At 42.1% G+C, this 15199-nt stretch overlaps 1 protein-coding gene across 3 annotated transcripts in view; it reads right to left on the reverse strand.

The window, feature by feature from the left end:
* The window catches only part of ADAMTSL1 (ADAMTS like 1), a 470823-nt gene that overhangs the window by 97512 nt on the left and 358112 nt on the right, over window positions 1-15199 (reverse strand). For all 3 annotated transcript variants that reach the window (XM_082401580.1, XM_082401578.1, XM_082401579.1), the window contains one exon: window positions 6319-6447. In XM_082401580.1, coding sequence (XP_082257706.1) covers window positions 6319-6447 — 129 coding nt within the window. The remainder of the gene's footprint in view (window positions 1-6318; window positions 6448-15199) is intronic.

Genomic DNA, 15199 nt, shown 5'->3' on the forward strand with positions numbered 1-15199 from the left:
GAGCATCATGATGCCCAGCCATGCCAGCTTAGACTTTGGTCCCTGAGCTCCGTTTTCATGTTGGGGAAAAAAAAAAGAAAAATTCCATGGCATTCAGGAGAAAGCCTCTGAAAAGTAAGTTGAAGAAAACCCTTCCAGTCATTTCTCTCCTGAAAGTGTAAGGAAAAATGAGGTCCTACAAACCATCTTTTTCAAGTATTCACCCACTTTCCCTCACCATGAACTGATTACACGTAGCACTTGTCACTGGCACCTTCCTCGGAGGAGGGCTGTGGGCAGTAAGCACACAATCCCTGATAGGAACTGAGGCTGTTCTAGAGCGAGGAGGCCGAGTAGGAGAACCAGACTAATGGGCTGTCAGTTCCACCAGCAAAAGCGTGATGACTAAGTGAATGGTCGGGGGGAATGCTCTCTCTCCATGACGGTGTCCGTGGGCCATGGCGTGTGTGTCTCCAGAGCCAACACTGTGTTTACATGGTCAGCTCCTGCAGCAAGACTTGCTGCTCCCCTATGTGTCATTCACTGGTCAGGGCTTATGTGCCTGTAGGACAGCCAGAGGGGAGACACGGATGGTGAGAAAGAGGAGGAGGAGGGAGAGAGAGATGACCCAGGGATGGAGCCATTTCTCATGTCTCCAGGAAGTGGGTGTAAGCTTCTTCCTTCATCACTTCATCACTCTTGGCCTCATGCCCCTTTGAAAGCAAGTCTGTTTAACAGGACAAAACAGAGTCTTTGCCAAAAGTGCTGAATTCCTCAGTTGAGAGCAGGGGAGTTCATGGGAGGAATGGACATGTTCAGGTTAATGAAGGGTAGAAGGAAGTGACCTCCAGTCTCTGTAAAACTGGGACCACAGAAGTGACAGCAGTGCCGAGGGAAGCCAAATGATGTAGGAATCATTCTTTAATACATAGATTAGCAAACCTCTCTTAGACTCCCTCAAACATGGACCTGCATCAAGAATTTGCCAATGGAGATGGAGTTGCTGGTGTCACATTTTGGGGGATTCCTGCCTGCGATTATGCGCCTTAAGCAGAGAATGACACCAAAAAGATACTTTGGAATTACAGCCAGTCCTGCTGTGACTGGTTCTGACATATTACAAACAAAGTTGGAACAAGGGGAGAAGAAAAGTAAACAATGCACCAGAGATCTCTTTTTTCTTTTCCTCTCAAGAGATGACAACGATGCTTCAGAAAATATCTCCAGCCCTCATATATGCCAGAGTCCCTGGAAAAGGTACCAGATATACATGCCTAACAATGATGTTTAGAATACCTAGACATTGGGAATGCACCAAGGTCAGGAGCTATACAAAAATATCCTGAACACATTAGATGGAGAAAGAACATTTACTGAGTATTTGCTATCAGCCAGACATTTAATAAACATAATCACTCATTTTTCACAAAGGTCATATGAAGCATTGTTATTAACTCCATTTTACTGATGAGGAAATTGGAACCTGAAGAGATTATGAAATCTGCCTAAAATGACATTAGTTTGGATTCCTGAATGATTACATGGTGACAGAGTCCCTGTACCTCCTCTCTACCTCATGGCCAATCAGTGACCTACAAATGGCAGGTGGGGATCCAAACTCAGATACATTTGATGCTAGGGATCCCCATCCTAACAAGTACATGACACTGCCTGCCATTATACCAGACTGCTTCCTTAGAAAAGGTATGAATTGCTGCACTATTATTTCTGGTATCAAATCCTTAAATATTTCCTACTTTTGGAATTAACCTTTCTGCTGTAATTGTAACACCAAGATTATTGTTAAGAGAGAACTTTCTAGAATCCATTTGTGCTGGCTTTGCTAGTGCTCTTCTTGGTGAGAAGCTTAGTCAGGATGTGGAAGATTTTTTTTTTTCCCAAGCCTGTTGTGATGTGACAGCACATTCTACACAAAGAAATGTCTGAAAAATGACAAAAAATATACTCCACCACAGAACAAAGTCCAAAGCTATGCTGTTGACAAGTTAGTTCGATAGGCTCCACACTCTGGACTCCCTGGTATGATTTGTGTCTAAAAAAGGAAGGAAAAGGACCTGCCTTTACTTCTCCCCCTTTGTGGCATACCTTATCAATAACACAGTGCTCTCCCTGCTGCTTGAAAGGATCAGTAACTGAGTGTAGTCATAATGGGATGTAACTTGATATGATTATGAGGATTAGTGTCTTTAATCTCCACTGAGCTGCCAGGTAGGGTGATGTATAATCATCTTTTTTTAAATCCCAGACAGGATATTCTTGTTAACTAGACCACTTGTTACACTTGGAAGGCTGCTTGCACCATGGCGGCTTGTCAACATCTTGAGGTGGGGCATCCACTGAAAGGTACATCTTGACATGATAAGTTCTAGAAGTTTCTTTGATGGCTTGGTGCAAGACAAGGAAAGGATACAGTAACTTAAATGTCAGCCTTGGCAATTATTCTAAAGAACCATGTAAGTCTGGAAAGGTTTACAGCCTTCCACATTTCTTCACACTGACTGTGGCAGACACTGAAAGCTGTTTCTTCTTTTTCCTGGGTACCCAGCCCGGCTATATTTCCCAACAGCCCTTGTAGCTGTGAGTAGCCATGTGACTAAGAAGGAATGTGAGAAGCAGTAATGTGTGTTACTTCCAGGTGTCACCCTTAAAATCTTCTCAACCATCGTCTACACTTTGTTTTTCCCCTCTTCTGGTTGACAGGATAGAGAGAACCTCTGGGGAGACCTTGGAAGGCATGTATTCAAGATAACAGAGCCACCAGTGTTCTGTGATGCTGAAGGACTGTGGGGGGCAGATCCCCTCCAGCTGACCAGGACCACTCTTTGGACTCCTAGGTAGGCAGTAATGAACTTCTATTGTGTTTGAGTCATTACACATTTGGGAGTCTACTTGTTACCAGAGTCTAACCTTCCCTAGCTAATACACTGCCTATCATTGACTCCTCAACTAGTTATTTCTACATGACCAGTCCTCACAATTTTATATCCTAAGTCTGCAAAAGCTTCCCTTGCTCCAAATTGTACTATAATCTAGGAAAGCATGTAAGATCTAGCCCTTGCCTACTATTCCCCACCTCCCAGCCACATGTCACACTACTTTCTTCTCTGCTCTCCATCCTACAGACACACCAGCCACATTTCACTCCTTCAGATCCAACACACTCTTTCTACCTCAGGCACATCCTGTTCCCAATGACTGAAACACTCCTCCTCCAACCCTTTATCTCCTACTCAGTTTTCTGAATTTTCTTAAATAGAGAACAAGTTTGGGAGTGGTATTAAGGGATTGGATCACTTTTCAAGAAAAAGCCTCATCATACTCATTGCTTAATGCTTTTTATGCTTAAGAGTTGGGAAGAATTTGTGAGGCTGAATTTTACATGTTGAAAGCATATGTATGCAAAAAGTTATTTAATGAAAAACTGCTAACAACTCAAACATGTAAGGACATGAGTTATTCTAGGTAAATTATGTAATATTCTTAAAATACACTATTATATAGCCATTAAAATTATGTCACAAGAGAGCCATAAAAGCCACTTGTAGCATCAAAGTAAAACTAGTTTTTTCTGCCATTTAGCATTATAGCTGTCAGTATTTTGACTGGAGACTCAGCTCAAGAATGATTTCTTTGTCCAGTAAATTCACAGACCAACAGTTTAATCAAAAGCAGACTCTTTCCCATCTACATTGAATAAAAATCAAAAGGCATAATGGCAGAGACACACATTTATTTTAGTTAACCATGATTAATACAAATGGCCCTATGAATAAACATTCAAGCAAAGAACCTAATGTACATGGCCAGGCAAAAACTGGACTTAACAACCTAGGATTTCACCATCAGGTTACCAAGAGTGAGTCTCTGGATGAAGTCGGGAGACATGGCCTTAGGTGGCATGGAAGAGTTGACCAAAGCTGGTTTGACTGTCTTGGGTTCCCCATGATAAATACTTCTCCACCTGCATTCTGGTTCTCTCAGTCTCCCTCAAATGCCCAATTCCTTGCTTTGCTGCTCTTTGCTTCCCATTCTTTTAGTCCTACCAATCCCAGCGCTCAAGAGGAGAACCAACATGGTCCATCATATCTCCAGTTGGTGTTCCGTCTCCAAGGCCCATGTTCCTAGTGATCACATGAGGAGTGATGGTCCTGCACAAAGGACCCTGCCTCTACCACCAGTCTGTGTATAGAGGGGCAACTCGTTCATGGGAAGCCCTGTCAGAGATTTTGTCCTACTCCCAATCTCGGAGTATAGAGCCTGAAGGGATTTAGTTCCAGAAGCTTTCACTGATGAGGCTGGATGCACAGGCCAAGGGAAGCTTTACCAAGAAGAAGCTAATGCATGATGACAGAGAGAGATTTATATTTTTGGGTTCCTGGAGCTACCAGAACATTTCAGAGAAAAACCAGACCTGGCTGTTCTTTGGAAACAACATGCTGTAGATGAAGATTCTCCTCCTACTTCTTTTAAAATGGGTTATCTCTGGCCTTATAAATCACAAGTGGAGGTAAATCTTCCAGTGTTGGGGCTGAGATCTAAGAGGAAGAAACCCCCAGAGCAGGGGGTGCCAATGCCTGTCGTTTTTGCAGACAGGGTATGACTGGGGAACCGTGGTTTGGGTGCCGCAGGAAGGTATATCTGATGAGGACAGCAAGCAGGGGACTGTCGCTGGGCACGAGAGCCATCCATTTTTCCTTTGCACTGTGGGGGTGAAAACCCTTAGGGTAGACAGGCTAGCAGTTCACAGGAAGGCAGAATTGGTAGCTGGGCTTTGTTCCAGTCTATGTGGGTGTTTTTTATTTTTTAATTGACAGTAGATGCCTTTATGAAGAGCATACTACAACCACCTCTGGTCCACTACTCCTCCACTTCCCTGTGACTTTCTGGTCCCTTTAGGCCTCTGAGTTTGCAAGGCCTACCCAAGGGCAATGCCTGTATCACACCCCTAACAAAATTGGCTGTTTTCATTAGTGACTCCTACCTACTTCTGATGTGAGTAAGCTCCAGGTTCCTGTTGGTCTCACCCCTGCCATCCACTCCCGAGCTTTCTACCACCACTGCCCTGAGTTCAGGCCCCAGCACCTCTGCTCTAAACTACTATGATGGCTTCTTTTTTTTTTTTTTGGATATAAATTTATTTATTTATTTATTTTGGCTGTGTTGGGTCTTCGTTGCTGTGCACGGGCTTTCTCTAGTTGCGGCGAGCGGGGGCTACTCTTTGTTGCCGTGCACAGGCTTCTCATTGCAGTGGCTTCTCTTGCTGCAGAGCACAGGCTCTAGGCGCACAGGCTTCAGTGGCACACAGGCTCAGTAGCTGTGGCGCACGGGCTTAATTGCTCCGCAGCACGTGGGATCTTCCTGGACCGGGGCTTGAACCCGTGTCCCCTGCATTGGCAGGTGGATTCTTAACCACTGCGCCACCAGGGAAGCCCTACTATGATGGCTTCTTTTTTTTCTTTTTTTAAATTTTATTTATTTATTTATTTACTTATGGCTGTGTTGGGTCTCCGCTTCTGTGCGAGGGCTTTCTCCAGTTGCGGCAAGCGGGGGCCATTCTTCATCGCGGTGCGCGGGCCTCTCACTATCGCGGCCTCTCTTGTTGCGGGGCACAGGCTCCAGACGCGCAGGCTCAGCAATTGTGGCTCATGGGCCCAGCTGCTCCGCGGCATGTGGGATCCTCCCACACCAGGGCTCGAACCCGCGTTCCCTGCACCGGCAGGCAGACTCCCAACCGCTGCGCCACCAGGGAAGCCTATGATGACTTCTTAACTGGCTTCTCTGTCCCTGTATTTCTTTTCTTCAATCCATTTTATGCACTGCATGGCCCCTTAATGTCACTTTCACTCTGCCTTTGTCTGAACTCCTCATCCAGGCGTTCAAACTCTCCCACGGCACAGGTGCAACCCACATTACTAAAGTTTAAGCCCCACCACCCTATCTATGCACTCTGGGCTCTGGCCAGACCAAAGCACACGCTGTTCCCCTGAAGTCCTGCGGCTTCCCTACTTCCATGAATTTTCTCACACTCTGTCGTCCCCCTGGAACACCCTCTGCCCCCATCTTTGCATGCTCACATTCTACCAGTATGCAAGACGGAGATAAAAACCACCTCTTCTCCCTTCATCTGTCCCAGTTTTCCTCCTCTCAACTTGCGGCAGCACTTTCCACTTTCAGAGTGACTGAGGTTCATGCTTGAGTTTTCCTACTAGCCCCAAATCCCTGAGAGCAGAATTTGTACTTATCTTTCCAGCCCCCAGCCTAGCACAGGGCTCCATTAATATTTGAACAAATGAATTAACATATGAATGCATTTCTCACCTGCAACTTGGCAGTTAATAGTCACATTCACGCCTCGAACTGTTTTGACGGTGCCTCCTACATCAACTGTGATCGCGGGCTCCTCCGTGTTGATCACAGCCCCTCGCGATGTTTTCACTAGTGGCTTTCCTGAGGGTGAGAAGGAGCGTGACATTTTATTAGATGGTGGCTTTGGGTATTCCCTTGAAACTCGAGATGACCAACAATGAACAAGGGACATACCCAGGCTTTTTCCACTGACCGTGTTTTCCTTTGGAAAAAACTCTAACTGTATACTATAAAAACCATCCGTCCACGCACCCACCTGTTTAGCTACCATAGAATTGTCACAAAAAGAATCTGAGGAGAGAGCATGGTATCCAACAAGTTGGGATGATTTGTGCATCTTATCATTAAATTAACAAATGATCCAATAAATTCTGTGTTTATGGGCTTAATTAAATTTTTATTTTGAGATAGTTGTAGATTCACATGCAGTTATAAGAAATGGCACAGAGCAATCCTGCGTACTCTCTACCCAGTTTCCCCCAATGGAAATATCTTACAAAACTAGAGTACAATGTTATGACTAGAACACTGACATTGATGAAGTTAAGCTACAGAACAACATTTCCATCACTACAAGGATCCCTTATGCTGCCCCAGCCCTGCCTTAATCCTTTGGCAACCATTAATCTGTTCTCCATTTCTTATAATTTTGGCATTTCAAGAATGTTATATAAATGGAATCATACGGTACGTAACTTTTTTTGATGGGCTTTTTTTCACTCAGAATAATTCTCTGGAGCTTCTTACAGGTCTCACATGGTACCATGGTGGCATGTATCAATAGTTTGCTCCCTTTTATTGCTGAGTAGTATTCCATGGTATGGATGTACCAAGTATGTTCAGCCATTCAGATGTTGAAGGCCATCTGGGTTGTTTCCACATTTTGGCTATTCAAATAAAGCATCTATAATCATTCCTGTACAAGTTTTTGTGTGAACATTTGTCTTCATTTTCTCTGGGATAAATGCCCAGGAGTGTAATTGCTAGGTCATACAGTAGATTTTTAAGGAGCTGCTGAACTGTTTTCCAGAGTGGCTGTATCATTTCACATTCCCACCAGTAACGTACGAGTAATTTAGTTTCTCTGCATCCTTGTTAGCATTTGACGTTATCATTGGTTTTAATTTCAGCCTTTCTGATAGGTGTGTAGTGATATCTCATTGTGTTTTTTTTAAATTTGCATTTCCCCAATGGCTAGTGATATTGAACATCTTTCCATGTACTTATTTTTCATCTTTATGTCTTTGATGAAATGTCTCTTCATGTCCTTTAGCATTTTATAATTGGATTATTTTTTTCCTATATAGAGTTCTGAGAGCTCTTTACATTCTAGATGTAAGTCATTTGTCAGATACGTGGTTTGTAATAAATTTCTCCCAGTCTATAGATTTTTTCCCCTATCTTCTTTAAAAAAAAAATTTTTTTTTAAATTTTATTTATTTTTGACTGCGTTGGGTCTTCGTTGCTGTGCGTGGGCTTTCTCTAGCTGCGGCGAGCAGGGTCTACTCTTCGTTGTGGTGTGTGGGCTTCTCATTGTAGTGGCTTCTCTTGTTGCAGAGCACGACGGGCTCTAGGTGCGTGGGCTTCAGTAGTTGTGGCTCGCGGGCTCTAGAGTTCAGGCTCAGTAGTTGTGGCGCACAGGCTTAGTTGCTCTGTGGCATGTGGGATCTTCCTGGACCAGGGATGGAACCTGTGTGCCCTGCATTGGAACGCAGATTCTTATCCACTGTGCCACCAGGGAAGCCCATGCGCCACCACGGAAGCCCTCCCCTATCTTCTTAACAGGATCTTCCACAGAGCAAAAGTTTTTAACTTTGATGAAGTCCAATTTATCGAGTTTTCCTTTCATGGATCAGGCTTTTAATGTTAAGTGTAAGATCTATTTACCTAGACCAAGTTCCTAAAATTTTTTTCCTATTTTTTTCCTACAAGTTTCCTAGTTTTACATTTTACATTTAAGTCTGTGATATATTTTGAGTTAATTTTCATATAAGGTGTGAGACTTAGGTCAAAGTTTATTTGTTTTTTGCCTATGGATGTCCAATTGCTCCACCACCATTAATTGAACAAGCTATCTTTCCTCCATGGAATTGCTTTTGTGTTTGTCAACATCAGCTGAGTATATTTTTGTGGCTCTACTTCTGTGTTCTTGTTTCTGTTCCACTGATTTATGTGTCTATCTCTCTACTAATACCACACAGTCTTAATTATTGTAGTTATATAATTAATCTTGAAATTGATTCTTGAGTCTGATTCTTCCCACTTTATTATTCTTTGCTATGCTAGTTTCTTTGCCTTCCTACATGAATGTTAGAATAGTTTTGTCTACAACCATAAAATTTTGCTGGGATTCTGATAGGAAATATACAAACATGAATATCAATTTAGAGAGAATTGACATCTTTACTGTGTTGAGCCTTCCAATCCATGAACACTGTATGTCTATTTATTTAGATCTCCTTTACTTTCTTTCATCAGAGTTTTGTAGTTTCCAGTGTACAAGTCCTGGACATAATTTGTTAGATTTATACCCAATTATTATTTTTTTTAAGGGATGGTAAATGATATTGTATTTTCAATCTCAGTGTTCATGTGTTCATTGCTAGTATACAGAAACAGTTGTTTTGCATAGCGTGTGACCTTGCTAAACTTATATATTAGTTCTAGAACTTTTTTTGAAGATTCCTTGGTATTTTCTAAGTAGGGGATCATTTCTTCTGCAAACAGGTTTATTCCTTCCTTTTGATCTATATGCATTTTATTTCCTTTCCTTGGATTATTTCACTGGATAGAACTTCCATCACTACATTGAAACTGTTAAAAGTAGGTTTTTAGTATGATGAGTGATTTTTTGGTTGAAACCTGGACATTTTCATATCATGTTATACAAATCTGGACCTTATTTAAATCTGTTTTAGCTGCTGTTCTCTGAAACCACTCAGGTCGGGGAGCAGGGAGATGCCACCTGGTTACTACCCAGTGGAAGTAGAAGTCCAGGTTCTCCAGTTGGCTTCCTTTGTGATCCACATGGGGCACTCCTCTTAACTGCTGGGCCTGGGTGGAGCTTCTGTTTCCCCCCTGCTCTCCACTGACCCTGCCGTGGGAGAAGCCTTGTTACTGCTGGTGATGAGTGAAAGTCCTAACTCTCCAGGAGGCTTTCTCTACCACCACCCCAGCGGGAAGAGGAAGAGGGACACTGCAGGATGAGGGTAGAAGTCTAGGATCCCCATGTGGTCTCCACATTATGCCCCTGTGGGGATAAAATCCATCTTCTCTGACTCCACATCCATGGGGGTGTTGGGGAACCATGTTTCAGTCTGCCGAGGAGTCCAGTCTTCCCATTCAGGCTTTGCTGGTGTGGGTGGTGTTTGGACTAGAGCAGCATTTTCTAGTTTTCTGTCCTGCTAGGTTGCCCCTTTCCTGTTCCTTTGGGTAGAGGAAGCAGGCTTAAGCTGGGACATTTTTTTCTGTTTCTGTTGCATTTCCTGGCAGCCGCCTTCTTCAGCTCCAAGTTTGGGCTTTATGAGGCAAACAAACAAATAGCCCAGAAAACCCAATGAAGTCACAATTGTGTCATTCCTCAGTACCCAAGGTCCCTAGCCAGTCTGTTTTCTCCTCTCTCCTTTTCAGTCTTCTTATGTTTGTTTTATATACAATGTCTGGACTTTAGTTGCATTTACCAGGAGGAATAGGGAAAAAATACATCTATGGCATCTTCCCAGAAGTGGAAATTCTGTGTACATTACACTTTAATAGGCCTTTACCAGCTGGGGATAAAAATACAGCACTTCATGTACATGACCACAAAATACAATGAAAAGATTCATTTATTGAGCACCTGGGGAAATAAGGGTCCACATGAGATCATTTTCATACACCCAAAGCTTAATTTTTTGTAAGCCAAATGGATTTAATTTTGTTTCAACCATTTTATAGGCAGGACAATCTACAATGGCATTCACTCTTCTGTGCCTTCATTAACTGTGAAGAAAACCATAATTCACCAATGCCCTTCGGAGTCTTACACCTGCTTTTCATACTTCTTGTTTTCTCCATCATCTATTTATCCTTTCTTCCCGCTTGCACTGTCACCCAGCTTCATATTAGAAGCTGTCCTTCTTTCTTTTCCTCTCCCCTTTAATTGCCTTCTAGGCATGGGTTATTAGCTCATTAGAACTATCAATATGTTTAAGGACAGAAACTTGAGGAGGGTTCGGAGGAGTTCACCTTTGAATATATGCATAGGCTGTCTATCTGTTTTGACTGGGATCCTTTTCCTTATCTCACCTATATTCAATGTGTTTGAGATTATGTATGACCTGATGTGAAGGTGAGTGATTTCTTACTATAATGCTTTCTGAGACTAATGCAGGGTGATAACAAGAGAGTGCAGCGGGAATGACACAATTAATACGGGTGTATTGTACCTTACCTCCTGACCCTAAGAAGCTCTCGGCTCGCACGTCAACTGTACTCTAAATCTAACCAGTCCCTCCGTTGCTATAATCTGATGCCGCCATGTTCTCTGGGTGGACTATTCCACAGCCTAACTGGTCTCCTCACTCCCACCACATGAATCAGATCACACAAGTCCTCTGCTTAAATTATCTAGTGCTTTTTCAGTGCAGTTACAACGAAATTTCAAGCTCCTTTTCATGCCCAACCATCCCCTACGTGTTCAGGCCCAGCTGTTTACCCTCCCTCTACCTCCCTGAGGCCACACTTCCAGTTGATCACTGTTGTTGCAGCCACACTGCCCTTCGGTCCCTTCTTCCAGAACATCAGCACGTTTGTCCCAGCTGTTCCCTTTCCCTGATATCCTCCACCCGAAGACTTCTGCACAGTTATCTTCTGGTCATTCACGTCTCCACACAAATATCACCTCCTACTGGGGCCTTTCTAAAGCATACATGCCTTCCCTCCCTTACCAGTCATTACGCAGCTCAATGCCAATTTTATTTTCTCCCTAAGCACTAGAACTATCAAAATTTACCTTATCTGTGTGTTTTCTGCCTCCCACCCCTCACCATGTAACTTCCATAAAATCAGGGATCACATCCCTCTTGTTCTCTTCTTTGTTCTTACCACTCAGTCCTGGCACATAGTAGGTCCATAATAAATATCTCATAAATGAATATATGTGTGCATACGGTGTACTATGCACATTATCTGAATTTGTTTTTGTTGTCATAACAACCCTGAGAGTCAGGTAAAGAATTTCCATCTTTTATATAGATGAGGAACTTAGGCTCAGAAAGGCCCAATGGTTTGTCCAAGGCCAGAGAGCAAGCAAGTAGTAGGACTGAAGTAGACCCCAGAACTTTGACCTCAAGTCTGGTGCTTGTAACTGGAGATCCCAAATCCTTGTCTGCGGACTAGCTGCCTCAGAACCCCCAGGGCACTTGTTAAAAAAACATAATCTGTCCTGCTACATATAATAGTTGCCTCACTGTGTGTAATAAAAACAACTGTGCCAATGGGGAAAAGCAAGTTAGGGACCAGTTTCAGACTCACAATTACCAAGTTATTTTTCCTATAGGAATTTTAATAATAAAGGTGGTTTTATAGCTGCAAGTGTATAGCTATAAAATTCAAATGTCACTGAATTAAATCCAGCCCTTAATTAATTATATTGAGCTTTTGCTGAAAAGTAACGACATTTCGCCCTGTCACTAGAGGCGCTGTTGTTAGCACAGGCTACTTATGCGTTCTCATTACCTTCATAATCCATTGTTAAGACAAAGCACAGAGTTACCCAAGTATCTACAATTAATAGAACTTTATACTGAAAAGTGTCCTTAATCAACTGACCCTCTTACATCTATTAGAAAAAGCTTGTACATATTATTGAGTTGCACTATTAGACTTACTAAGCCTGAATCTCAGGTGGTGGGATGGAAGCTCTAATCTCTATTTTGAACAAGTTCTGAGGTGATTCTGACATTCAACCAGGTTTGATAATCAGTGAATTACACTGTGTTAGTTTTTCTTGAGTCCTGGTGAGAGCTGAGGGTTTTTTTGAGAGCCCATTAGTTCAATATTAGAAAATTTCAGGTTGGACACATGTACTCCAACGTTCACTGCAGCACTATTTACACTAGCCAAGACATGGAAGCAACCTAAATGTCTATTGACAGAGGAATGGATAAAGAAGGTGTGGTACATATATAAAATGGAACATTACTCAGCCATAAAAAGGAATGACATAATGCCATTTGCAGCAACATGTATGGACTTAAAGATTATTTTATTAGGTGAAGTAAGTCAGACAGAGAAAGACAAATATCATCTTATATCACTTATATGTGGAATCTAAAAAAAATGATACAAATGAACTTATTTACAAAACAGAAACAGACTCACAGATCGGGAAATCAAACTTAAGGATACCAAAGGGGAAACATGGGGGGAAAGGATAAATTTGGAGATTGGGATTAATATATATAAACTACTATATATAAAATAGATAACTAATAAGGAGCTACTGTATAGCACAGGGAACTCTACTCAATATTCTGTAATAACCTATATGGGAAAAGAATCTGAAAAAGAATGGATATATGTATATGTATAACTGATTCACTTTGCTGTACACTTGAAACTAATACAACATTGTAAATCAACTATACTTCAATAAAAATTTTAAAAAAAAGAAAATTTCAGGTTGGAATTCTTATTTTAATGGTCAACTAAAAAACAAAACAAAAATAATTTAAGTCCACTTTAGATCACCTAGATAGTCACCTAGGTGAGATGAGTACTGCTGTGTGATGCCACGCCTATGTTTATGCTTGATTACAATCCCATTAGCTAGTATTATTTTAATTATGGAAGTCAACTAAGAAGGAAAAAAAATAGAGATGCAGAGAGGGAGTGAAGTGATAAATTATGTATTTGTGCTAAAAGAATGCTAAAAAAGGTCACGGCATGCCTGACCAAAAAGCTTTTCACAATAGGCAAAACAAAAAAAAGAGAGGCTGAGCCATGATCACAGAGCCTCTGCAGTGTGGGCAGAGCCTCAGCCATCAGGCCCATGTCCACCATGTCATCTCTGTGGGTCAGCATCAGCTAGCAGATTACATTCGTGTTGATTTCTGGAAATTGATAGGGTTTACAGATTACTCTTTCATTGAATCTGTAAATTGGTGTTATAGTCGCATGAGAGCTATACATCCAAGGAGATTATGCTTAGTTTTATATCTGCATATATATAAGAAGAACAAGGAAATAGAAACAAAGGCAAGCTTTTCAATTTATCAGGCCCAAAATAAGGAATCAAGTCTCTTCAACAGAGTCAGACACAGAAAAGAAACCATTAAGAGAATCATTTATTGTTCATTTCCTTTAGACCTCATCATACCCCTGAGCTTTTGGATTATGGCTCCTGTTCAAGTGATATGGAACAGGGGACCCAGAGCCTCAGTGGTAAGCAAGGGGAGCCCTGGTACAAGGGTGAACCTAAGGTCCACTAACACTTGCATGTCAACATGCACTGATGTGGAAGAGTGCCATCTTGTGTTGCCTTTAGGGCAGAGGCCTTCGACCAAACAGGCACTGTCCTGACCTGAAAGGACCAGCAGCTGGAGAGACAGGCAGGGACAGATGAGCAGCCCTAGGAGCAAATCTTGGAAATACATTCCTGTGCACAGTCTGGGCTCTGGCTCACACCTCTTTCGCTCATGTGTGACTCTGGGTAAAATCAAAACCCAATGGGAAAAAATCTGAACATATGTGCTTGAAAAATATCTTTGGCCCAGTATAAGGGAGATGGAGAGAGGAGCCAGAGGAGATGAAGTCTTGCTTTTTGAGTGCAGCCAAGAACAGAGAGCATTGTAAGTAACTTTTTCTCAGGGCCGAAGTCTAGGCCTCCGCTAACAGCAACTTTGTTTTCAATAGCACGATGCCTTCCATTTTAGAAGCGATGGCAGAGATGGATCTGCTACCAACCAAATACTTTTCTTCTTCCTAGGCACACAGTCAGGTCATTTACCAGCCTCTCTGCAGTTAGGGGTGGGCAAGACCGTGAATTCCAGCAAATGGAATGGGAGCAGAAGTCAAGTGTACCACTTCTTGACCCAAACCACAAAAAACCTCTTGTGCAATAATTTGTTTTAGACGTTAGGTGAGTGAGAAAAAATCTATCATATTTTAACCATCCTATATTTATGGTTTTGTTTGTGAGATAGGCAAACAGAAAAAAGCGCCAAATTAGCACAGATGCTAATTAATCCATGTTTAATTAATATTTATTGACTCACTGAATGAATCAAATGGGTCTTCTTTCAACTCTTCTAACATTATGAGTCACAAATGGCATTTGAAAATGGTTCTCTACGATTTTTAGCCATCAAAAATAACAAGGACCTACTGTATAGCATAGGGAACTATATTCAATATCTTGTAATAACTTATAATGGAAGAGAACCTGAAAAAGAATACATACCTATGTATATATGTATAACTGAATCACTTCGCAGTACACCGAAAATATTGCAAACCAACTATACTTCAATAAAATATAAAAATTGGAGGGGAGAATCAAGATGGCAGAGGAGAAGGACATGGAGCTCACCGCCCCCAACAAGTACATCAAAAATACATCTACAAGTGGAACGACTCACACAGAACATCTACTGAACACTGGCAGAAGACCTCAGACTTCTGAAAGGGCAAGAAAACCTCCACGTAACCGGGTAGAACAAAAGAAAAAAGAAAAAGAGAGAAAGGAATTGGGATGGGACTTGCACCCCAGGGAAGGAGCTGTGAAGGAAAAAAGGTTCCTGCACCCTGGGAAGTGGCCTCACTAGTGGGAAGATCAGCCTGGATGGAGGGG

Source organism: Balaenoptera borealis (genome assembly GCF_965194805.1).
Source record: "Balaenoptera borealis genome assembly, chromosome: 8".
NCBI classification, from domain to species: Eukaryota; Metazoa; Chordata; class Mammalia; order Artiodactyla; family Balaenopteridae; genus Balaenoptera; species Balaenoptera borealis.